This window comes from Strongylocentrotus purpuratus, unplaced genomic scaffold, assembly GCF_000002235.5.
Source record: "Strongylocentrotus purpuratus isolate Spur 01 unplaced genomic scaffold, Spur_5.0 spur5_scaffold_2, whole genome shotgun sequence".
NCBI lineage: Eukaryota > Metazoa > Echinodermata > Echinoidea > Camarodonta > Strongylocentrotidae > Strongylocentrotus > Strongylocentrotus purpuratus.
In genome coordinates, this window is record NW_022145605.1 from 16,669,001 (window position 1) to 16,696,441 (window position 27,441).

The window sequence follows — 27,441 nt, forward strand, 5'->3', positions numbered from 1 at the left end:
TAGGAACAGTTAATTTAATATGATTTGTCTTTTATACTTCATTATTAGGAAACGTCAACTAATTTTCAGCCACATTTTTAAACCAGCGACTTTTACTTCTTTTTCGCATAATGATGAATTTTGTTTCCAAAGCTATAATGCACTTTTATACTTGTATACAAGTGTAATTTTGATCTCTAATGATCGTGTACTTAAACTCTTTTTTTAATTTTTTTTAAGTTTCAATCGATGATCTAGTTCTATGACAATTTTTACATGTGCGATTAGTCCAGACTACTATTTTGTATTTTAATAAACCGCAGTTGAATTGAATACATCGACTGCTCTATTAATTAAATATTTGAACAACAACAACAAAATAAATGAAAATAATGACCAATGGGAAAATGATATATTTTCATTTTCATATTCGAAAGCGGGTGTAAAGATGATTGAGAGAGTGGGGGCAGAGGAGTTGGCTCGTAGCATTTGGGAAACAAGATAATTATGCCTCCCTTTGAATAGTTATTCGAATGTCCTCCTGTATAGCCTTTTACCCACTTCGACTCAAAATTGTATAACATAATTATACTTAAATTAATCCAGAAATAAGAGAGCAAACCACGTTGTTCCATTTCTTATTTCTATCATATCAAAATAAGGACCCTTGCAATGCTTGGTTTGAAAAACATGAATTAACAAAAAAATATATATCTAGACCTATATATTTTTTTTTTAGCCGGAGAAGTCTACACAACACATTAGCACACAATCTATTTTTGCACAATACATTTCGGGATTTACAACAACATGTAATCCACAACCTATAATTTAGCATCTCCCAAATGCGTGTGTAATATTCGCGTACGAATATGAATGGAACCTGTGCTTACACCCATGTCATCCAAACCTCAGTCCGCATTTGGAAGGCCCTTTTCCATCGTCGAATTCTTATTGCTAAAGAATTATAATTGAAATGATATTTAAACTAGAAAGATCTACAAATCCCAATCTAAACATAAATTTACTCTTAGACAATGATTCTGATGAAATAAATAGTACAATTTTGATGCAAATGTATGGCTTCTCACTCGAACGATTAGACCCTACGAACACTACACGCAATTTTACATTTATGACGTCATCAACTTCACAAGATGGCGGTAGAAAGGATAAGTCATGGCTAGTAGACATCCGACAGAAAGGTGAGAAATTACACCTATTTAATGAAATTATAAACGGCTAATTTGTATTACATTCGAATCTATAATATATGAGGATTGATGTGGAATATCGAATGATGTGATTCACGGAGCACAATCGAAATAATAGGGAATTATAATCAAAAGTTCGATTGCGTTTGGGTGAAGATTGTGCGCGATTTGTTTTCGGTGAGTGCAGGTGAAAGGGCGAGTGCTGCTGATAATGTGAATTGTGTTGTAGGATAAATGGGTCTGGCTGGGCATGGAATCATGGATGGATGTTGTGTTTGAGTAGCCTAAGATTGCATTTGAATTCTCTTATTATTCATGATGTAAGGATGTGTATCAATATTGTGATTTAGCTCATTTAAATTGTTATGTTATAAACTCCATTATGATAAAAATTATGAATATGAGCATGATGAGGTCGAGTCAGAATTTGAGTTTGCCTGGACGCGTGCATGGTTTCTATTTCAATACATGTAGTTGCTCATCATTTTGCTCAGCTGTCCATATTTCCTGCCCTAAAGGACTGTAGAATATTACAGTCAGGGTTATCGAAAAAGGGGGAGGGGTGAGATAATTATATGCATTGTTTTTATTACTGAAACAAGACTTTATTTTTTGCAAATATTTTTGTTAAACCTAATTTTGAATGGGGTGACTACAGGTCAAGCACATTTAGAAGTGTTCAGAGATCAGATGTCATAATTGGTCTTTGATACTTTCGGCTGAATGTTGTTTAATCAAATTCACACACAAAAAAGAAGATAATTTATACTATTATTGGGTAGAATACAGCTCAATACACAATCAACATAGATCATCTACACATGTACACTGTAGGCCTTAGATCTACACATTCTTTTTTTTAATAAAAAAAAAAAAAAAAATCAAGAATTTGTGCTCGAGAATTTACGGATGATTTATGCAAAATAATTGCATTTAATGAAAGACAGAATATTGTACGATGTTAAAATCTCATTTGTAAAATCTCTCAATTTTCAAGTTGTTGATCAGGTAATGAACATTTCTAGACTCTTAGTGGTCAGGTAACATTCTTTTTATAAAATTGGAATGCATGCTTAATTTGCTATCCTTTGATAAAATCTTCATAATTTGTTCAAATTTTACAGAAAATAAAGTGGCAAAGTAAATTTTGGTCCCTCTGTCCATTAATGGTGGCTTGATTTAGAAAGAATCAATTTTTGCAGACTGTAAAGATAAAGGCCGTCCACAAACTTGAGTCGCACTTGAAATATGGTCACACTATCACACAAGCGTGGGTGGTGTGTCCACACTATTCATAAACTTGTCGTCCCTTTACAATGGAAATATGATAGTAAGGGGGTGGTTCGTTGAACCACATTCATTATGCTACGTTTCTGCACCTGCATGATATGCATGATGAAACACAAACACTTTGCAAAACTTTAGAGGACACAGAATAAAAGTAAGATCCCCTACTTGCATGTTGGTTGCTTAAAACTAAAGGAATCAGGATTCTTTTTTAATTGAACATTTACAATGTAAGTGTCAGCTTAAATCCACGTTTATCAGACACAAGGACTGCATTCATATTTTATGGTGCAAAAATTTAAGTGGTAAATTTGAAAATTTGTTTTATACTGCACAGTGGACTGACTGGGCATACATGTACATGTACAACAAATTCATTTGACCCCCCCCCCCCCCCTCTCACCTCACCTCACCTCACCTCCATTGTAGGTCTCTCAAGTCTCAACAAATCAACCTCTGTACAGTATACATGTAGCCTAAGTAAACTATTTATGTAATATAGATTACACAACCTTTTAGTCTTTCAAACAAAACAGGGGCCCGTTTCTCGAAACCATCTTAAGTCTAACTTCTTGACTATCCCATTGAATGTTTCAATGGGATAGTCAAGAAGTTAGACTTATGACGGTTTCGAGAAACAGGTCCTGCATACAGAATTACTGGTAAGTTGTGGTCCCTTTATCATTGCTATTGTTGCCGACATAAAGATTGTCAAGGTCTACACTAAATCTTTGGTGTGTTGCCATCCATATAGATGCCTACAATGTACATGCACTTGAACGGTGTATACATTACATGTACATGTACAATATACCTACATGTCTGTACATGTCTATGTACATATGCATCACACATAGGCCTACGTGTGCATTTATATGTATGTCTACAACAACAACAACACTGTTTGCCCAAGTGTGTATTGACTATTGTGGGGACTCGGGTTGTGCACTGCTCAGCATGTAGTCTTGGTCTTCACTGTCTACAACATCTGCTTGCAATGTATACTACATAACTTAAGCAGTTCCAGGCAAGGCCTATCATTTATGGAGGTCACTGTAGTTCATTGTCTGCATAACATTGCATGCTGACAGTGATTCACTGTTGGGGTATGGGGGTTAGTTTGCTGGCGTAAACCGTTGTCGATTGGGACGTGTAACATTGTCTGATCTTTAAGACTATGAAGACTTTACGGTCTACTGCACTCCACAGACCCTGTATTGTAGCTGCTCCTTACACAGCCAGAGACAGGAGATGTTCGGCGAGACTCAAGGCTCTACCTGTTTTAGTCTAAAAAATGACAATATAGAGTCTGTGCATGAAGACTACACAGGGGTCCAGTGGGTCTTGAATGAATGGTGTTTGTGTGTTGTGAAACCTCATTAGTCGTAATTGATGCCAGTGAGATGCAGTATAGGCGTACTCCATACGTAATACCATTGAGCAAAGAGCAACAGTTAATCACTCTACGATTATTACTAGAGAGATCATGGGGGGGGGGGGGGAGGGGGAGGCCTGTTGAATTCTGCATATTTTACAATACACCAGTTTACGGTTGTGTGCGACATTTTAAACAAAGCTAATGACCTAGGGGTTATGTATTTATGCGTAAATTAAGATTGCGCCCATGCAAATTATGATGACATCACTGCCTGCGTGCTGCGTTGTGCGCGCACATCATCATTTGCATGGGCGCAATCTTAATTTACGCATAAATACCACTGACCTCAGGTCATTAGCTGTGAAGCCAATGACCTGAGGTCAGCCTATTACATGGCTATTACTTGTGCATAATTGGTAAATGTGAAAACACATGAATTTACATTTGTAGTTCCATAGTACACAATGTGTTGCCTTTATGGCTTCAAACTGTAGGTGGCATCTCAAGGAAAGAGCCACAAATTCTAGGGGTCAAAAGTCTCCTACATTGTATCCTTCACTTAATAATCATCTGCATATACACTGGAATAGTGTCACACATTTTAATATGACATACTGTACAGTGTACATGCACATGTAGGAAACAACTCATAAACCCTTTGAATATTGCATGCACGTCATGTTTTATGCAGTGCACAACACAGAGATGTTGGTTACATACATACAATGTAGTATTCAAGGCTTCATTCAGTTGCTGTAGTCCTTATGGTATCCGTTGCACGTTGGTAAACAAAATCTTTTTGCTACCCTTTTCTGTACCTCTTTCGATGAATCCATTTAAACATTGCAACATGTGCCAATTGTATACTACTGACCTGCTGTACATGTACATGTAAAATGGTAGGTACGTGGAAAGCCACTGTAATATGAAAGACTGCTGTTCCAACGCATGTCAAAGTAAGTAATGCGCAAACAGGTGTCATGTTACAAGTAGATTGGATTACCATTAATTTTGTGTCCAAATCCTTTGTGAAGGTAATGTAATGTACACTGTGTAAATATATTCACCATGTTTGTACAGTAAATAGACAGGTTCACTATTAAACATCCATATTTTACGCTTACTTTTAAAATCAAGGTTGTTCTTGACAGCTGGAAAGCATGCCCGAGTCTTGCCCAACATAACAACAAGTAATGTACATGTACATGTATGGAGACTGGATTCTAAATATTGTTCATTAATTTATAAAAGGTTAATGGAATAACTTGCATTGGATACCCAGGAAAGAAACATCCAATAAATTTGAAGCATTAATAGTAAGCCAGTCTTTAAATTAAATATACATGTTAGGTGGTAAAGCCCTTCAAACTCAAGTGTAAACAAATTAAGAAAACAAAACCTAAAATTATGTCTTTAGAACAATGTACAGTACATGAACTGTGCATTGTACTTGTACAGTTCTTATCTTATCTGTGTATTGATTTGTATGCTTACATGTATATTAAGGCCTATTGTACAGTAGAGAACTACAGATCAAAAGATAATAGACATTCTGTGATTGCCATACACCGTTGTAAACTATTGGTGTGTTTTATGAATGGATTTTTCTTTCTTTTCACTTATAAGGCCTCCTACAACTGTACATTGTACTGTGAGTGCGATTTTCTCACACTTATATTTAGGTATTTTATTGTTGCTTTTTTTTAACAGAGCTCTTTTTCAATTTACAAGAGCACTTTACGGAGTTGTCAAGAGGTAAATTGCTCTCCGCTCCAAGTCTTTTATTCGCTGGCATGTGTAAGATCTTGCAGCATCACAGCCCAGTGACATTAGCAAACTGTACTGCAGATGTCATTTGCTATTTTTAGAATCGCGTCACGTGACTCTGAGTCATAGAGTTGGATTCTAGAATAGTTTATCCCGCCAGCCTGTAAAACATACTTCTGGGATTCCAATCAAAATGCGGTTTATTATCTTGATACAAATGAGTTTAATATTGTAGTAGTGCACTATTTAACTTTAGGCCGACATGTAGGGCCTACATTATGTTAAAAATACAACAATTTTTCTTTCCTCAAAAGCTCCATGTAATTATTGCATGTTACAGTCTAATACATCAGTCCCACCAATGAAACCGACAACAGACCGGACAAACTAGATACGTTACCATGAACGGCCAAAAATTGGTTGGTTTGGATTTGGGCATAGTTAATGCGGAGTTGGTGCAGATTCGGTGCGGAATTGGTTCAGCAGTGTGACTGAGGTATACAATGAAATACTTTTCTGTTCACGGGAGCGCCTGTTTGGATTTGGCGTTGTATTAGTGCGATTTTCTCACAGTGATATTCAAGTGTTTTATTATTTATTTACCAGAGCTCTTTGTTAATAATGTATGGGCATGTTCATACAGTCCCTTACAGTCCACACACACTGTACCTGTACAATGTTCTTAGGGTATGTTTGTGCTCAACTTTTTCTGGCATCTGTTACGCGTTTAGTTCAAAACACGGTTGCGTCCTTTCTCACTTTTGTAGAATCACCGAAAAAGGGCGATCACGATCGTTGATCGTAAACACACAAAAAGGTGCATTTACAATTTGTAAACGCGTTTAAATGGGGTCAACGCACTGACCTCTAGTGGGTCTATATAGCATGCACAGTGCAGGTTTGCGAATCCAGCTGCAAGGCCAATTAAGGCCACCCAGCGAGAATTGCCTGGAGGAGCCAGAAAAGTGAGCAGTACACCGTGGAACTGCGATTACGATAAGCGTTTACGATGAGCGTTTCAAATCGCTCATTCTGCCTTCAAAATTGAGCTTAAACGCACCTACATACATGCCTGGATTTGTGAGACTACATAAAGAGTGTATACATTTCAAATCTATATGACCTTTAAGTCATTCCTCCCTCATCTACTTTGCCTCGTGCATTTTACAAAAGAAAAGGAGAAGAAAAAAAAAGGATCTTCACTGTCTGATACCTGTAGATGGACTTCATCTAATTTCCTTGGCTAATAGGATAATTTGGGAATGTCAGTAATCTAGGTTTGTGACTCAAACGCTAGCAGCAGCAGCAGCCAGCCAGCCCGATCTGGAAGACTGCCCTCGATTCTCAGTCAGACTTGACAGCTGTTGGCTCGGCCGCAAGATGCAATGGAACGACATCGTCGGGACGGAGCCAGAGCACCGAGCCAAATCCTTAAGTGTGACTCATTTGCATGGCAACATTGTCACATGCCCCCTCCAGCCTAATATCCCGCTACCCTTATGAACAGGGGTTAGCGGATTAGTGAGAGTGGCTGCAGAAATCCGGGTTCGTGTAGAGAGCCGCTGAGCTTTTTAGCCCACTTCTTAGCACCCTGGGATTCCATTACACGCCGCAAACATTCGTCTAATGTGATACCTCACATCACCCCCCCCCCCTCTCACTTACCCCAGCAACCTTTCTCTCCATTAGCTTAATCCATTTTGTGTCCCCGAGGGTCGTTGATTGGAAAGTGTATTTAATGCCGTTCTTGTTTGGCATTAATTTGTGGCTTCCTTTGCGTCTCGTCAGTTTCGATTATGGAAATGAAACCTGAATTGCTTTTGGATTGGAGAAAATTAATTGAGAAATACAATGTATTTTAGATGAGGAATATAGATTGTACATGGACATTACCTCCAACCTGAAAGAGAGAGAAAGAGAGAGAGAGAGAGAGAGAGAAAGAGAGAGAGAGAGAGAGGGGGGGGGGGGGAGCGATGTGCCTATCCAATTCTCACCATACGTTACATGTGTCATGCACAGTACCTGAGTTATGGCAATGATGTGTGCTTGTTGTGCAATGTAGCTTGCTGCTCATGTAACGTACATGTACAGTGTATGTTGACTACAAAATTAAATGTACCGGTAGGCCCAACTGTTCATACAAAGTATGGGAATATGAAATATGTGGGGTGCAATTCTTGTGTTAGTACTTCATGACGTACTACTACTGTATGCCATGTAGAACAACAAGTGATAAACTGGCAGATTTGTATGTGATACTGTATACGATATGCATCACATTTCTGTATTTTCATTGTACATACATGTATGTAGCTCAGTGATGAACATGTACATTAAGCTGACATTGTACACCACTGTACATTCATGATATTGAAAGGGTCGATTTGTTACATACATTTACAGAAAATGCTGTGTCAATTTTCCTAGAAAATTACAAGATTACTCCCAGCTGGTGTACATTGTACATTCCATATTCACCCAGGGTTATCCTTGTAATTTTGCATCTGGGGTATTAGAAAAATGTAAACTGATCATTTAACGTGGCTAAGGTGTGAAGCCGACTCTTAAAAAAGTGAGTTTTGATTGCATCCTTGCAAAGTTCATACAAAGATGGGTCAGCATTAGATCTTCCCTCAAGACTTTAGAAGTCGATCGTATTTATTGTTATTAAAAGCAATTTGCGTCAAACCTACGACAAAACCAAAACACAAAGGTAAAAAAAAAAGTTCCAGAGAGATCAAAGCGTACTGGTTTCCCTTTTCCAGAACAATCTGGATTCGAATGAACTGTCGCTGTGTTTTATTCAAAATTTTTGTAAACATCCAGTTTAGACTATTATTCCTTCTAATCCTGTTTTCCTGGACTTTGCACAATGGCGCTGGAAGGAATATAACCTTATTTTCTATTTTCTGTTTTCTGTTTGCACCAGAATGAATAATTCATTCACATGCTGCTGTTTTCTTCCTTTATTAACGATTTCCTTGTTGTCATTTTTTGAATTTATTTTGTACAAAGAAGACATCAATAAAGTGACGATCTTCAATTTTTGAATGATGAGATCTAATGTACACGTACTGTACACTGTAGTACATTCATTCAGGCATATTTTTCTTTTCATCATATTATTGTCATTGGTAAATTTACTTGTAACAGTATATTTGACGGTCCATCCTTTCTGCTTCATCAACCAATGAAAATTTCATCACGCTAGATGGGTATGAATAATTAATTTGATTTCCAGTATGAAGGTACTGCTGTACAGGTGAAAATAATAGCATGGAAGGGGTCAAGGTTAGGCCACTGGTATTTTGTATCTGTAAATTATTAAGGTTATATTAATTTTTTTTAAATGAGTAAGAAATACTTTGAAATTGTTTATTAATTCGCATTACATGTAAGTATTGAAACACGCATGATTATAACAATAAATAACAATATATACAAATTAATAATTTACCTTCAATTAGAACTAGTATTTATTTTTAACAAGAGAAATACATTTTTTTGTACATGTAAATGTAGATAGATATCATCCTTAATTGAGGACTAATTTTAAAGGAATTCCATATTATTATCACTCTCCATATTCCTGTAAACTTTTTGACTTTTTTTTAGTTCAACATTCCCCTTTTGAATATTATTTCATTGATTGTACATTTAAAATTTGAATATAAAACAACACTATGAATTATACTTTGCTCCTGACGTGTGTGCATGTAGACACGTTCATTGCCGTAAATGCAGTGTCATATAGATTTTTTTTATTGATTATCAGATTGCAGGCAAACAATTTTCAAGCAAAACAAATAGATACATCTAATCTCATTTAGGTACATCTTTGCAATTTAGACTCACATAAATATATTGTTTACTCTGGCATTTCTATTTTGGTGTTTTCAAATATCAAAGGAAGATTTAACAATCCCTGGCTAGATTAAGTGCTATCTTTAAGGATACATAATCTCTCGCAAGTAAACTATATCCATATTTATGAGGTAAGACTTTTTTCTTTGTATCTTTCTTGTTGTTGAAAACCAACAGGTGTATGATAACTTTGATAATAAATGTGACCTTTAGATACAGTGTACACTGGATGAGTGGGAGTATTCTGTGTGTGTGCTCGTCGACGACATTACAAACGGCTTCTCGCTCGGTGCATTTCTTCAATGTAGGCTAGTCATAATAAGACCATTGACTTGTTTGGTTATCACAGGGAAAAGATCTTGAGGCAGTATCTTACGTTGTCATTCCTATTCTTTCATCAAATTTCCACGGAGCCCCTTCAGTCGTATCTATAGGTCATAAGTTTATCGGGCAAAATGAGATGCGGAGTTCGCCGGATCGATCGTGATGAATCTTGACAATGCTTGTTCCATTTTGTTAATTTAGTCGAGCAAATAACAGGGTTGGAATGTAAACAGTTGTATTTCTCCCTCTAACTCGGCTGTGTATTGTGGCAATAATATATTAAAGGTACATGCAGTATTATTGCATTTGATTGGGTTTTTTCCAGTTGCCTTATTATTCTAACATTGGCTCTTTTGTCTTTTCATCAACAACTGTACATGTAGGACATCATATTTCTTTTTAGCAATAATGATGACACATTTGCAATTATCAGTAAGTGTAGAATGATTTGTGTAAGTACAGAATTTTTTTAGATCTTTTTTTTAATCTTTTTTTTTCCTGCGGGATTAAGATATTAATATTGTCAAAAATATTATAGAGATAATTTTGTAATAAAGTCAACAATTTAGAATGAGGTGTCACATGTATGTACACGTACTGTACATGTACACGTAGGCCTTCATTACATGTAACATTACATGAGAGTAACAGCAAAAACATATGAACTAAAAAAAAAGAAAAAAGAAACCGATCAAAATTATTATATATTTTTTTATAGCCATCCCCAATATTGTACATAATGCCCACATATTGACCTTTTGAGGGTATTATGCTACAAGGACATAAATATTATACTGGTACATTTCTGCATGCTGGAACAATTGGCATTGTATTTCAGGGTCACATATAAATTAATGTTTGATAAGTCTGCAGCAAGCGGCACAGCATACAAAAGGATAACAATGCTCCTCTCTATAATGTACAATATAATGGTTTGCTATTGAAAGAACTACAGTACATGGTATATGAAGGAGATAATGTATCAATGTACATGTACATGGAGGCTGAATACACTGCTGCTACTGTACAATCTACATAATAGGTGAATGCCGGTGTATGCCGGATAGAGAGAGAGAGAGCTTACTCCATCCTTTCATGCAATCTCTTTCTTATCTCTCTCTCTCTCTGTCTCTCTGTCTATCGAGATGCTCATTACACGATGCATAATGTTATTTTGTGGCTTCCACTCCGTGGCTGCCCAGACTTCATTTGTATAAACGTCGACTTGATGCATATCAATGCGGGCAGGCCTGTCCAACGTTCAAAACTGATTTCTACTTCTCATTTCATCCCAGTTCTTCTGTCTGTCTGTGAGCCATTTCTTTGGGATCTCTTCCTCCTTCTTCTTTCTTCACCAAAATGCCGCATCCCGCTCTATAGTTATGAAATGCGTAATTACATTTTCTGTCTTATTCTCGGGCCACGATGTGCTTGTGAATTTTTTGAAAGCTTTCCACACAAAACGATAGTCTCGGCTGTGGAAAGGGAGAGCTAGATTATTCCACTGACGACGGGAAGAGTGGTTTAATTGGGGCGCACTAGTCATGCATGTTTAAAAGCGCCAAAAAGAGAGAGAGAGAAAGAAAGAAAGAAAGAAAAGAACATTGGCGTATTGATTCGTAGACCCCGGGAGAGAGGGTTTCTTCATCAGATTGGAATCGCATGATTTGATTCTGTGCCTTGTTGGCAACGTGTTGGAGGAGATGAAAGGATGATGGGAACCTTGGTATCCTGTGCATGTGAGATCTTTTGTGTGATACACGCATGTCTCCTCTACCTGTTGCTTCCCAGTGAGTGTGCTGCCCCGTGACAAACTAAACTCATGATGTATTACAGGTAAGGTTTGTACAGTGTGATGAATCATGCATTGCGTTGTATGTGAATGATGGGGATTGATCATGTTAAATGTGCCCATGGTTGTTGTAACGTGGTAGCGGAAGTAGCTGGATTGTTAATTAGTCTGGGAATGTTAAGGAAATCATCACCAATGATATTTGGAATAACAATCAATGTTTAGAAATGGAAAATATATGTTTTATAAGTTGAAAAATTGTGTTTTATAAGTTGAAAATGTATGTTTTATAAGTGGACAATTTATGTTTTATAAGTGGAAAATTAATGTTTTATTATGATATTTACCAGTGTGAATTTCATATTTCATAATTACTATTTTGTAATCTACATGTACATAACCTTGCTTGCTTGAAAAATAAAGAAACACGTATGTTATGAAGTTACATAATGTATTTATTTTTATGTAGAGCCTTGTAAATCAGAGTTTAGATTTGCATATTGCTATCAGGTTTGGCATGTGACTTGATATTCTAAATTATTTATGTTAAACTAAATTCTTTCATCTTTAGAGGGGAATATGAAAGCTGCTATTTACATACATGTATGTACTTGTATATCTAGAAATGAAATTGATATTTTCTGACAGATTTTTATGTTATAATGAAATTGATGAAAAAATAAGGGGGGGGGGCGGAGAGGGGGGATTATATTATATTTAAAGCCTGAGCACTTGTAGGTTTCTGTTTTTATTGTGTAAATGGTAAGTTGGAATCAAGATGAAGTCTTTTTTGGAAACGGGAAGGAAAGATAGGGCTTGTGTATTTTTAGATTTTGGTTATGCAAGTGATTTTTTTTCATTGCACTCTATTTAGAGTGGAAATCTGTAATTAGGAATCATGTTATTGACTCCTGTTTTTGTTTACTAATTCAGGGATGTTAAACACAAATAAATGAATGCAATTGAATTGTAGGCCTAGATGTAGTTCCACTTTCCGTAGATTTACAAGCAAATTTACTACATTTGATCTCTTCAGAAAAAAATGGAGAGAAATTTAACACAGGAAAATCCACAATTTTAATAGTATCCTTTAGTATGAACTGAGTGCAGACTTATTGCAAAATACAAACTGCATATGGACTGAGTCTGCCTTCAATAGCCTGTCAGACATGCCTAAGACATGTACTGTACATGTATTTATGTGTGTGGGACTCTGGGAGGGAGGTGATGCATGTGTGTCATGGTCATTACCGCATAGTTTAGGGGAGAGCTATTTTTGTCCAGTGTTTACATCACGGTGCAGCTATCCCTCTCCTGAGGAATAATACACAGAGAGCTGTCGATAACAGGTCATGTCAAATCTACCTGTATCTGTTGAGAACACAGTGTTGAAAGCAGGTTTTTAGAGAAATGCTCTTGTGATATTTGCTATAACACAGTTTTAGAAAAATGCTCTTGTGATATTTACTATAACACAGTTTAGATTGCTAACCTGGACCCTGGTCCAAACATAATACTTTATTTTATTAAAATAAGAAATTTAACTGACCCTTAACCTACATGTAATGCTACCTAAAGCTCTCTCATAATACTAACTTTAACCAAATCTTTGACAAAATAAAGCCATTGGCCATTGTCATCAGAGTACATGTAAGTCATGTAGGTGTCCGATCGACAATCGCCCAAAAGCAACATCTCATTACTGTATGTTGATGAAGTTTGTATGAATTCAAGTACATTTTGGACAAGTCAATTTTAGTTTTTTGTTTGTTTGTTCTTGAAGTTCAATGGACACATGTTTACATAATGTGATTGCTTTGAAGAATATTCTGTACATGCAGGATTGATACAGGTACATGTACATGTACATTAGATACAATAATGAAAACTTTTGGAAATTTAGATTCTGTATGCATGTCAGGCACCTAACATAAAGCTCTATAATGTTACGTAGGCCACTAGGGGAGCTACATCCATACGCACTATGAATAATTTATTTTGTTTATATCCCTCTAGTACATGTTTCTCATGCTGAGTAAGAAATTATAGGTCTTCAACGTCAGGCTTTGTAGTACATGTAGATGTACAATGTAGATGTAGTACATTATGTATGCAAGATGGTAGTATTTCTTGTGCCAGCCATTGCTGCATAAAAAGGTATCAAAGTGTCAAAAGACAAATTGTTTTTAAAAATTATGATGAGTTTCCTGATGAGTGAATAAACCACATAAAGTAAGATGGAAAAAAGGGGGAAAGAAGAAAACAATAATGAAAACAATACCCAATTGAACATGATCTCAAATTTCTTACCTTTTTTTAATTTATTTATTTATTTTTTTAAATCACCATTTCGATGTAAATGTAGACACAATGTAGTTAACAGTATGTAGACATTCTAGTTGATAAAAACATGTTAACCAAGATTCTCAATAAGCTTATTAAAAACTGAAGAAGCCATTTCAATTTCCTCTGAAAGAAGAAACTGAAAAAGAAGAAAACATAAAATAAAGGACAATATGATAATTAATTTTCTTGGTTCAGCCTTTTTTTTAAATCAGAAGTTTGACCCATTATGAAATACATGTATGTAGGACTAGGTATAATTAATTTATATGAATATAAAAACAATGTAAATATGTAAACATTGTATATTGTTGAACAAGATTTTGTGTTATCTTCATCAAAAAAATCAAAACCATGTCAAATAGTTCTAAAAGAACACAACAAAAACAAAGCACGCTTGGGTGTGAATTGATGAATACAATTTTTTTCTAGCACTGAGTCTGTCTTTTTGTACTCTATGAAGCCCTACAATGTACAATGTACATCCACTATGGCTTCTGTGACCTTCAATCTATATGTAAGCAAATATATAAAAACAATGCACATAAATAATATTGTTTGAAAGGGGAAGTATTCTGAAAATGACGTCACGTTTATTGTGATTAAAAAAAAAAAATAGGGAATTTTGTTGGTTAATGTCTGTGCAAAGCTGGATATATTTGCGTAAGTGAAAAAAGAAATCTGCTTAAGCACGTATAGTAAGTGTTTTACTTCCCAAAATTTCAGTTTGTAATGACGATGAAGATTGTTTCCATTATTAAACATAAAAGATATAGTGGGGGCTGTTAGGGCTAAATAGGGGATGATTGGTGCAGATTTTTCTAAAAGCACCAAATTTGCCATATTGGGCACCAAACCGCCATATTGGGCAAATCCAAAATGGCCGCCATCTGAGTTAAAGTTCAAGCGTACTTCCAAAAGGAAAAGGGCTAGTATGATAATAGTTTTTATATTTCTGGAGTTTTGGGGGTCGGAGAATCTGATTATAATGTTCTTTCATTGATTTAAGGTCTCCTGTCACACTGATCATATTGGTCAAATCCAAAATGGCCGCCCTCTGAGCTACAGGTCAAGTGTAGTTACGAAAGGAAATGGGCTAGTATGATAAAAGTTTATATATTTATGGGGTTCTTGGGCTCAGCAAATTTGATTCTACTTAATTGGCTTCATTCAAATCAAACCTTGCTCTGACATTGAAATTTAATGAAGCCATTCCGACAATAGGGAAGGAGAAGGCAAGATGACGTGAATTTCTGAGAACTGCTTCCTTTTTTTAACTGCTGAAGCCCTAGTCATTACACGAGGGTGTGTTCCCATTAGCCTTGATGAGCTGAAGCTTGGGATTTTAGACCAATCAGCACTTATTTAGAAAAAGTCAGAATTAGAATTTCCCTGTTTGCATTATCTAAAACCAAGATATTCTCACATGCTGAAGGGATTATCTTGTTTCCAGACCCTACTACATACTGTACTTGTACATGTTTATAGTCCAAGTGCATCGTCATCGTCACTGAAAAGTTAGCCCTATACAGTGTACTTAGAAAAGTAATTGACCAAATAGTGGGATATTTGTGCAAACGAACCATAGTTTGTCTGGGATGATAATTCGAGCTTATCTATCCCGAAAGTAAAGGTGGAATAGCTCACTATTTGTGTCTTCACTGCAGAGTTAGTAGTGATTGACTTCAAGAACAATTAGCAGGCTATTTTGAAATCTCGGGCTAATGTAAACAGGCGTATTGTGATCGAAGCATGTTATGTAGTGAATGGATGCTACATGTAACTTTAAAGCCATGGATTCACTTCTTCCAGCTTCCAAGTTGTTCATCCACCGCAGATGCTTTGCAGAAGCAAAGACGTTCAAAGATAGACCGTGCGATGTAATTCTCGTCAGATTTCCTCTTGCTTTTAAAAATTTAGTTGACAGGAAACAATCCATGGCGAAATTACAGGGCACTCCATTTGAGTTCACCTTGACCTTGGATTAGGGATGATGTCATTGATGACTCTCCGGTGAGAGACGTGAAGAAGTGTTTCAATTGTATCTTGTAGCCTGTTCAGACTCACCGAAATCTGTACTAAACTCGTGTGAAGAAACGTTGTATAAAGAATCATCGTATTGCGAAAGGGACGTACACACTGAATAACACTGTTGTATATTAACAAAACTAGTCTTGAAGAAGTCGGTTGATGTGACAGATGATCATTGCGCCCTCGGATAAGCCCCGCCAAGTTATTGTACATTCAGACGAGAGTGGGTCACAGGTTATTTACTAAGTTTCTATTCAAAATGATGGTAAAATATTGGTTTTGTCATATGAAATTTCGTTATATGACATAATTTTGACGTTTTATATAATGTTCGAACTAGAACAGATTAATTAATTCCTGTACAACTCTGCAGTTTTTGTATAGCCATTGAATGAATTTCGGTGGACTGAATGAGGGGGTGGGCTGTGTCTTTGCTATGTGAAGATAACTAGATCAAATAAAGCATTATTTTTGGAAAAATTATGATTTTGTGAGGAATATTGGGGATGGAGGGACAGATGCAGAGAGCGGCAGACAAGTCTGGAGTTGAAGATGGAAAGAGAATTGAGATGAGAGGTAAGGAGGTCAGGAGAGGAAAGGAAGGAAGAGGACGGATGGGTACGGGGACGCTAGAGTATCGGATGAAGAAAGAACATGTCCGAAGGGGACAGTAGACTTCTCTCCCTCCCTCAGTGAATCATTCATTGTGCCTCAGTACAGCTTGCCCATTTCTATGCAAGGTCTGTTCACACATGTCATTTAGTGAGTAAAGAAGAAGGAAAAAAAAAAAAAAAAAAAGGAACAGAAGAGTTCTCTCCCTTTAGTGAAACATTTATTTCATTTATTTATGCCTCAATACAGCTTTGCCCATTTCATCATGATGTCTGTTCACATATAGCATTTAGTGAGATTCAAAACCGATTTTCCAAAGGAGACAGACTTCTCTTCTCTAGGGAATAATTTATTTGTGCTTCAATACAACTTTGCCCGTGCCAGCACAAGGTCCTTTCTCACATGGGAGGAAATGACATTCTTATTATTTATTTTTTAATTTTAAAAAGAATAAGAATCTTCCTTTTGTCTATTTGTGAACAAATTTGTTTCTTCTCAATAATAACAGTTCTTTGTGAGGATCATGATTAAAATCTCCTTCATAGTATTTAATTTTTATTATATTTTAAATACTGGTACAGGTATTTTAGCTATCGGTAGTACAATTGCTCAGATGTACATGTCAAGGCCTACATATAGGCCTACAGTAATGTACAAACATGCGTACAGTTTGAATTTTGTTGACATGAAACTGTCTGGCTGGCATCAGGGCCTTGGCATGGGTGGTTTGGCAAAGGTTTTGAACTTGACATTTCGCATCCCGACAGACCGAATCTTTCTCTCTCTCTTCTCTTTCCTTTGCCCTCGGAGCATGTATGTTGTATTCCTTCATCTCACCGAAAATTCCCCTGAGCATTGCCTAAAACCTGTGCTGCTTTCCTGACCTGAACGAATGCAGACCTACATTTGTACCTTTCTCTCTCTCTCTCTCTCTCTCTCTCTCTCTCCCTCTATCTCTTTTTCTCTCTTTGATGCGCAAGGACCCGATCATATTGGACATGCTTGTGTGTTGTGTGTGTGTGTGCATGTGTGAATGATGAAAGACATAATGTGTAGTATTGCTCTTAGCCACTCACGGTCAATCGAATGGCATGCATAATGACAACTGGTGAAATGATGGGAATACTCAAGTAACTGTACAGAACCTGCCCTATATTTACTTTATTTTTTAGCCCATTGACAACTAGGCGTTGTGGCGTGCGCCTGTAATCCAGCTAAAAAGTGGAAGTTACAAACTGATTCAGCCGAGGACGCAGGTTCGAAACTGAGTCACGTCTTTCGGATGGTGACGTTTAAAGGTCGGTCCCAGACGTAAATAATCATATCTGATTGATACACGTCTGTAAAAACCCAATACACACACACTGAATTTGCTCATTGCCATAGGGGTCACCCGGTCCCAATAGGTAACAGGTTAATGTGCAGGCATCACAAACTGGACATACATGTACTGTCAAACCCATCTTAGCAGCCACCACCTGCCTATAGTGGTCATCTAAATTGTCTCCCTTTAATGGTAAAGACCAGTATTGGAAACGCCCCAATTTCAAAAAATGAAATGGAAGCTCTCATTACCAATCATGTGAAAGAATATGTTTTGACTAATACATGATGATAAAAAATTTGCCGGGAAACCGCCTACTAATTCATATATTTGGTAAAATTGTTTCTCTCATGGTCTGTGAGAGATATAGGGTAGTCCCATATACATCTTTCTGTGTATAGTGCTTGTAACTTTATGAAGAATGGACCAAATTTCTTATCATTTTGATGATTCCAGAACCTTGCAGGTGCTAGATGCTAGATGATCAACCTTTCCTGATCGATTCCACAACGTTTCTTTCACAATGCAATCGCATGACCATAACTGGTCTTTACCTTTAAGAAGAAATTGGTTGATGTAGAACCTGTCTAGAGAGGTTACCTGTCTACAGTGGCCAGTTTCCTGGGGTGGCCTTTATAGACAGCTTTGAGACAAGGTCAACAACCTTTAGCTGTTGCTTGTCATGTTTTGAATATTAGGGCATTTGAAGACCCATCCTATTCAGGAGAATTTTTTTCTATGATACTCTTCCACACTAATGTAAAACAAATTTAGTTCACAAATTAATTTTTCACCTTTCCAATAACTCAACCTTCTCTTTAAATAAAAATTTCCTTAATTTTTTGTTCTATTTTGAGATTCGTAGGCTATTCAATAAGGAAAGTAGATTTGTAGAATCCGGTTTGCACATGGTTGGTTAAAAAAGAATGTTCGTGCAGGTGGTTGGTTTTGATCTGGATTTTTTTTCCTTGGAATTTGCCAGGATGTGGTGAGATTTTTTTCTTCTTCACATGCAGTAATGTAATTAGTTTCACATTCACATGTATGTGAGCAGCAAATAGTGTTGGCACACCTGTTTAAAGAGAAAATAATGACTCCCCCATATAATTCATTCAAAGAAATGCAGCAACCATTCTGTATATGATGTAAAGAGAAAGACTTTCCTACGTGTATAAACCCTACATGATACTTTTGCGAAGTACGGTTCCTCATTTCTTTCATGGCATGTACATGTATAGTATTAGAATTGCAATTCTGAATTTCAGTATTACAATTTACATGTTTCTACATAAAATATCTGCTGTGAAACGTGCATTTGTTGATTTGCAGATGTATTGTTTAGAGAATGTTTTGGGTTTTTACAATATTTTAGTGGTTATTTGTAGCGTTTACAACAAAATAATGCATTGCATCAAAGTATTTTTCATTAGAACCATAGACCTTCATTCTACCCATATATTAAAGCCTATCTGCACTAGTTTGGCCAGGAGGGATTAGACCTCCCTGCATGGTCATTGACAGGTGGTTATCTCATCAAATCAGCTCTCAATTAACATAAGAAAAAGGGAATCATGGGGGACCAATGGTCACCGCTTACGCATTCTTTGCTACAAAGAGGGGCGCAAGTAGCTATAGTAATGCAGTTGGGCTTTAAAGAACTGTGATAAACAGTCCTGGCTACCTCAACCCTCAAAGTACACACACATGACGCATCCTCCTATGGTGCATCGACATCTGCAAATACGGTACACCTGGAGCCAGCTCGTATCAGAAAACCTGTTAGAGCACACTTCTGGGGATGAGGTTGCCACTGGGAAGTGCATTTGGTGTTTTGATAATTTGGCCTTTGGTAATGGCTAATGGATGAGGAGGAATCAGAAATGGTAATCTGAATTAGTGCTGTAACATCACGGATATCTCCAATTCCGTTTAACCGCCTGTCAAAACCGGACGGTTTTCGGTTAAACGATTTATTTAAAAAAAAAAAAATATTTTTTTTTTTTTTTTTTTTTTTTTTTTTTTTTTTTTTTTGCCGTGTGAAAAAGCAGGAAGGTGATTTAACTGAAGGCGCCGATTTGTGCTTTTGAACTAGTCACAAATAATAGTAACAATGTCGTTTTAGAATAATGTGTAAGATCATTAAAGTAAATTAAAAACAGTAGAGGACCTAGGATAGAACCTTGTGGTACACCATGTGTTACACTTGGATGAATATATATTGAGATCTATTACAAAGATTACTTTCAAACCAAGATGACAGACAAATTGGAGTGTTGTTCTAGTTTCCAAGTGGTAAGTAATCACACCGATTACTGAGCTGGGAGACATTGCCAGGCATAGTGCCAGGTGGAGGGGCATAAATCGAAACTTTAAAAAAAAAAAAAAAAAAAAAAAAAAAATTTAAAAAAAAAAAAACAAAAAAAAAAAACAGGAAAACGAAACCGTCCAATTGAAAACGGAATCCGCCATGGGCGGTCGGATACCGGACGGTTAAACGTTTGACTACAGCACTAGCTATTTCAGAATGCGAATATAATACCCTTGGTGCATTACTAGTAAGGTAATACCTGATAATGTGTATTATGTATACATGTACAATATTATATCCCAGTGAATTAGGAGGAGAAAATTGTACAATCCTTTAAGGTACTATTTACATCTATAAAAGCTGCATTTACTCTGCAAGCAAAAGAACTTTAACCCTGAATTGCTTTTAATTCTACACCCAATATTTGTAATTGTGTGCAGTTTGATGATGGTGTTTGACAACTCCTTATTTAGATCACCAACGATGCTAATTTGACCTATAATATAGTATGATGTCCAGTACACAGAACTACTTGAAACGAGATGTTTATCATTGAAGGGCAAAGTGCACGTTATGTTAAGGGTACACAGTGTGTTTTGTGTGCTCTTCATGGCCACTTGCGAAGAAAGAGAATTACAATTCTGAAGATTCTGAACGTTTTGTGAATAGACTTTAAACATGTTGAATGAAAGACATGAATTATTGAAACAAACATTGTACATGTCGATTTCATGTTAACAACAAATAACATTGTTTGTCTTCATGTACATGTATTCTCCTCTATGTGCTTTAATATGCAGACACGCACCGAATGTAAACTACGCAATGAATGAATCGGGTTTGAGAAAACACTGATATTGTGGTTCAATCAACTCCAATTCCTTCTCGATATAAAATGTGGAGCTGAATAAACAAGGGCCAATAGCCTCGCCCCATCTCTGTGGTTTTCCTTAAGTGCTTCAATAGACCTCTCTCAGTCCTCTACTCTTTTAAAGAGAAGGTTTAGTTCTGGGTAAGGTAAAAGAAAAAAATGTGAGTTTTTCATTCTTCGTGTTAGTTTGGAAGAATGTAGAAATATCAGCTGTAAAGGAAGCTTGCTTCTTATAAATGCCCTTATATTCAGTGTACATTTAATGACTACAATGTAGAAGTAGCCTAGAAGTTTGGACCAACTGTCTTGCCATGTATGTTTAGTCCCATATACCCATTTCTATGTTAAAGCCCCACTGTCCTACTTGTAGCTACTTGCTCCCTCTATATGGAAAACTTCCCCAATCGGTGCCTGTTGGTCCCCCATGATCCTCTTTTTCTTATGTTAGTTGAGAGCTGAGTTAATGAGATAGCCACCTGTCAGTGACCTCGCTGTGTGGTCTAATCCCTTCTGGCCCAGTAATATTGACGGTCTTTAAGTGCTTTTTTTCTCTGTACATGTACATGTACATGTACGTTTCAGTGCAATGTTATAAAAGTGTGAAAGGGCCCTTTTGACTCAAAGAAATTTGTATGAAGGGGGCATACACAGGGGTAAACTATCAGACAAGACAATATTTTAAAAGCTCTCCATTGGGAAATGTGGTTGTGTACAATACTCGTAGTACATGTACATTAGTGTGGTGTTTACATTCTGACAAAACGACTCTCGATTCTAATGATATGATGGCTTGTTCTGTTGTTCACTATATAATTTTGTTATATTTGTACATGTATATAATGTTCACTGAAGTTTACATACAAATGTATAGCCATTCCAGATGGTATCTCGTGAATGTTGTCAAATTCCATGCAAGTGTAGTCATGCACTCATGCACAGTTTGAAAGCATGAATATTTCATGAGATGATATTTATTTCATGGTCGCGACATGATCCTCTATCAGAAGTGGCATGCTAGGAACTCGCATCTCAATCCGATTGCAATTCATTCTTGCTAAATATCACCATTCATGCAATTATGAACACAGCATAGAGTATGATGATAAGAATTTAATTTTTGTTGCTGAATATTCCTGCATTTGATAATATCGCGATGGGAATGATAAAGCTCTGTGCTCGCGTCTTTCAGTTGTGGGGATTATATTTCAGATTGACTTCTGTTCTAATGCTGTGTAATCCCCGCTCTATCAAGTCCTCCGATCTCCAATGTCTCTCACTCTAGGCCTGTCTTCACTATCCTGAGATTGCCAAATAGCCCGCTATTTCTGATTTGGGAAATAATCCTGAAGTTACAAATCGCGTCTTCATCAGCTCGAAATTGGACTCTGAAACTTGAAACTCGACCTTGAGAAATTAGCTCGAGATATTTTGCTCAGCGTTAGCGCAGAGTGCGAGTCTTCGTGCTGGTGAAAACGCACAGGACAAAGAGAGGAATATTCTGCCAAATAGCAGGATATTTTGCAAACTAGTCCAAGATATCTAGGGATGACAATCCCGACCAAATATCCCGCTAATTGCTACTTTGGGCTGATGAAGACGCAAATTAGCTGGATTGGGATAGTTCAAATAGCTGGATATTTGGCAATCTCGAGATAGTGAGGACAGGTCTACTCTGTAAAATGAACTCACATTGGCCCTGGGGACCGGTGCGTGTGTACTCGCCTCCCCCCTTGTATGTCTGCGAAATTAGCCGGTGTGAAAAGTGCTGCAAAAGTACACTCACTTGCTTCATTTTGTGGATCTGTGCACATAAACATACTTCATTACTTAATGTCCATTTCAATATTGTGTTGACGTCATTATAAATCAGAAAGAGCTTCATCAACATCCCACTTTTCAAACATGCTTCTACTTCTAGTATTTGCATGTACTGTATACTGCAATGACCTACAAGGGAATATTAAACAAAATGAACGACTTTGCCAAAATAGAAATATCTTCAAGATTATGTATATTCACTCATTCAATATTATTGAATGAAAGGGAAGGGGAGGGGGGGGGGGATGGGGTGCAGATTACACTTCTAATTATATATGAAGTATTCACCCCCCCTCCCCCTTCAGGTGGTCTATCCAGACTATGGTTTCTATGAGAACATTAATCTGTAACAGGTGTTTGTAATGTAAAATGCCAGAAGCAGTTTTGTTTGATATAATCCAGAACATTCTGCACGACATTCATGAACACACATCCTTTTTGAGGCCTCACATTTGTACTAGCTACTTGTGAAAGATGAAGAAGGTTGCAAGAACAACTAGTACAATTTTTTTTTATCAGTATACAATGTTCTGCACCACAACTGATTGACATAGTTCTAGGAGAAACAAATACCAGGTATGTTTTTTTTAAAAGTGAAAACCTTATTTGTTCACACAGACCAGCATGACCACTTCCAAATATTTCTTTGTTGTTTGAGTCAGTTATCAGAATGCTGCAAGCAAACATGTATTTGTCTGCATTACTATAGCAGGCAACTCATACAATAGTACATTTACATGTACTCATGTATATTGTCAGCCTGGAGCCAGTAGAGCTCTTATCATTTCACATACAGTTGTAAAGATGGTATGATGATGCTTTACTGATTGCAATTTTAGTTTGACCAGTAGTTGCATTTACATGATAGCACTCTGTGTATACTGTCTATTTGAGCAAGTAAAATGAGTGTACGAGCAAGCTTTAATAGCAAACAACTTTTTTGCCCAGTTGGGCTATAAAAAATGCACCCATTGCATCTTTATTTACATGTACATTGTACATGTATGCCATTGCCATGTACATTTTGTTAAATATTGTTCCAGTGAGCAAGTGAAAATAGAGATTGATGTTGAGGCCTGCAAACCGCGTGGAAGAGATACATCCATCAAATATGTTTATGACGTTACATCTGAATTCATAATGTGCGGTCTTGAAATATGATGGATGTGAATGAATGTTGGGTGAAATTTGAAGTATTGCTGCTATGTGAATTTAAGAGTGAATTGGTGGAGGGGGGGGGGGGGTGGGTGGCTTAAAAATGAAATATGGCATGTGGATAGGGGATTGTGTGATTGTTTGATTGGTTGGTTTATTGACTGAGTGATTGATTGATAGATACATTGTAGACCAGATGGATTGATGGGTGGATGAATGAATGGATGGATTGATGGATGAATGGATGGATTTTATCAGTTTATCGTAGCACCAAGGAAGCAAGAACCATGTTAGGAAAAGTTAGGGGACCTCCAGCTTTACATCCTATCTGCAGAACAAGGATATTGAGAATGGATGCCCAACTTTTAAGGCATTTGGACAACTGATATAATCTAAATCAAAGGCATCCAATATATCATAGAATTGTTATTTCAACATCAACAAAACTTAGAAGGACTTAGTCATTCATAAACACTACTGGAATTGGATGCTGCTTATAAGTATAGGCTTGCATGTTGATGTAGATATACAGTAGGCTTGCGGTTGCACCACGTGAGAGAAAGGGGGAGGATTGAGGAGTCATGAAAAGGACTTTCATTAATCTTTCTTTCTTAAATGTGTGTAGTCTTGAAAAGGACTGTTGGTATAGTCTTGAAAAAGACTGTTGGTTATCTTTCTTAATTACAAACGCCTATAAACTAAAACTAAAACAATAACAACAACAACAACAAATAGCTTATAGTTGTAAGTAGAACAATAGCGCCGGTTGGAGAGGATGGGTGGTAGGAGTGGGTGGGTGGTAGGAGTGGCTCGACGTTTTGAACAGTTTGACTATCCGTCAGGATTTTTGACAAAATTTAGTACAAGTGTAAGAAGGATATGTAAGTTTCATGTTACTTATCGCTTTTTGTTTCTTTATCTTTCCCCTTTTCCCGCCACTCCAGGTTGCCAGGAGGAGGGCAGCAGCTCCCCGAGGCCATATCGCCGTACAAGCGCCCTCGTGACATGAGCCCCCAGCACCGGGATGTAACGGCAGGAACGTTGTATACCACACAGCAGGGCTACACCATGAGCCAGTCCCACGTTGCAGGAATGTACCCGCAGTCGCGCAACGTCAGCCGATATGTTGCGGTGAGTACCAATATTGTAATCAATGATTTCTGTGATGTACAGATTCTATCCTCTTGATTGGGAGAAGTCTTATAGTGTGTATATCAGCAAGTCCAAGGAATCTATAGAGTGGTGGGTGTGATGTCATAAAAAAAATATTTTGGGAATTTCTCAATTTTTCCTTCATTTTCCAAAAGAGCATCTATTTATACAGATGGTCATATCTCAGCCAATACTTAACATATTCAATTGGTTTTCGACTTTCGGACTTTTGATGCTCTTTTGGAAAAGGAAGAAAAATTTGAGAAATTCTAAAAAAAGATTTTTATGATGTCACAGCTATGGTGCTCCATTGAATGGTATTATGGAATTGTGAAATTAAACATAAAGCATTATTTGATGTTTTGTCTGATTCAAGCTCTAGGGGGATTATCAGCTCGATACAGTCATCAGATTGACTGAAATCTTAGATGTGGTCAGCAACTTTTGGGAAAAAAATAGCTTGGACTTGGACGTTTTACGATTGAATTCGAGAGACTGCTGAAAGTCCAGAAAGCCAGAGTGTGTATTTTCAAAGATATCTTTAATGACAGGGGCTTCATAATTATAGTAATCTATATTCACATGTCATTGTTCAATCAAGGTACTCATTTTAAATTAGAATGGCCTTCCAAAAGTTAAAATAGCCTTCCAAAAGTTAAAATAGAAAAATTCCACGAATGGAGCACTTAGCGTTGAAATAACAAAGGACATTGAAATTGTATAGTCATCCATTGTTTTATTTCTGGATGCCATTGTTTTGCTTCTCTGGTGGATGAACGAATAGGATGCCCTCCCAAGAGAGAAAGGAACCATCAGCAGTCCGCGCTCTGCGATCAGCTCTCAGCTCGTAGGCGAGCGGATGTCCCTTTGTACGCTCTGTGCTTAGGTTGCCAATGAATACAGATTGCAACCTTCATTAATTCTATATTTAGTTTTGATGAAAGGAAAGCCCTGGTGCACTGGCTCTTGATTTAGAAGCAAGGTTGCGAGCATGTTTTTGTTGCAGTTTGTGAGTCAAAGTCATTACCAGTGACTTATTTTGTGATTTGAAGGCGGAGTTGAAGCTTAGTGGGAGACTGAAGTCTTCTTGGAGCGGTAACATGCATACACAAGAAGAATGCTGAAATGTTGGTACAAGCCATTGTCTATCATGCACATATTCATCCCAAGGGTTGATTGATAAAGGCATCTTTATAAAGTACTCTTATAACGGTGTCTTAAGCCCAGCTGCCTTTAGGTGCTGCAAGCATTCAAGAAATTAGGCCTTACCGGGTACCCATTGTATACACCTGGGTGGAGAGTGGCAAATTTAGAGTAATGTCTTGTCGAAGAACATTAGCGCAGCTGCAGGACTTGAACTACAAACCATGTGATCCACATTACGGTGACGGTAACACTAGACCGAGACACCCAGTATTGCCTGGTTGTATTTTTGCTGCAGACTTGCAATTCCCCATTATACAGTGAAGGTTATGAAAGTTCTTTGAGCCCCCCTATCCTTCCCCACTGCCATCAACCGCAGACCTCTAGCGACCCCCCAGTGACTCTCAGTTCCCCAAAGCAAAGACCTTGCAGTCTAGGAGTGTTGAGGGAAAACCCCTAGTCAACAAACACACTTCATGTAGAACTGACCATGATTTCGAGGTCTTATGAATCTGCTGGTCTTTCCAGCTACCAGCAATTTTGTTGATCATGGATAATATTATGGAAATATATTTTCAGATTATCTTTCCTGGAAATGTCAAACAATAGAATAAATATGTAGTTCCTTGAAAATGCTTCAGAATATTAATGCTGGTTCTTAATTCAGGCATAACAGGATTTTTAAATTATTTTCTAAATCTTTTTTCTGATGAAATAGTCAATTTGTTGGACTGCTAAAGAAATAGTCAATTTGTTGGACTGCTAAGATTTAGCATTTGCTTGTAAGTAAGCAACCAGGGGACCGTCCCCTTCGAGGGACTTTTAGTAAAAGGGGACCATGGGGAACCGACTGTCACTGATAAGGCATTGTTTGCTATATAGCTTTAATGGTAATGATTTTCTGAGTCATGCTTAAGCTAAATAATTTTTTGGGTGGTTATCTTACCTGACCGCTAAGAAAGCATAAATGCTTGTAAGTAAGCAACCAGACGGCCGGCGGCTTTAGGTCCTCTCCGAGGGACCTGGTAATGAGGATTAATGCCTTACCAAAGGGCACTAGCGCATCAACTTGGTTTCGA

General features: G+C 37.1%; 1 protein-coding gene across 1 annotated transcript in view; it reads left to right on the plus strand.

The window, feature by feature from the left end:
* Positions 1 to 1,041: 1,041 nt before the first annotated feature.
* Positions 1,042 to 27,441, plus strand: part of LOC588549 (serine/arginine repetitive matrix protein 2) — a gene marked incomplete in the record, with an annotated part of 75,295 nt that continues 48,895 nt past the window's right edge. The window contains 2 exon segments of the mRNA XM_030991087.1: positions 1,042 to 1,184; positions 25,012 to 25,198. Of these exon segments, the coding sequence (XP_030846947.1) occupies positions 1,159 to 1,184; positions 25,012 to 25,198 (213 nt within the window).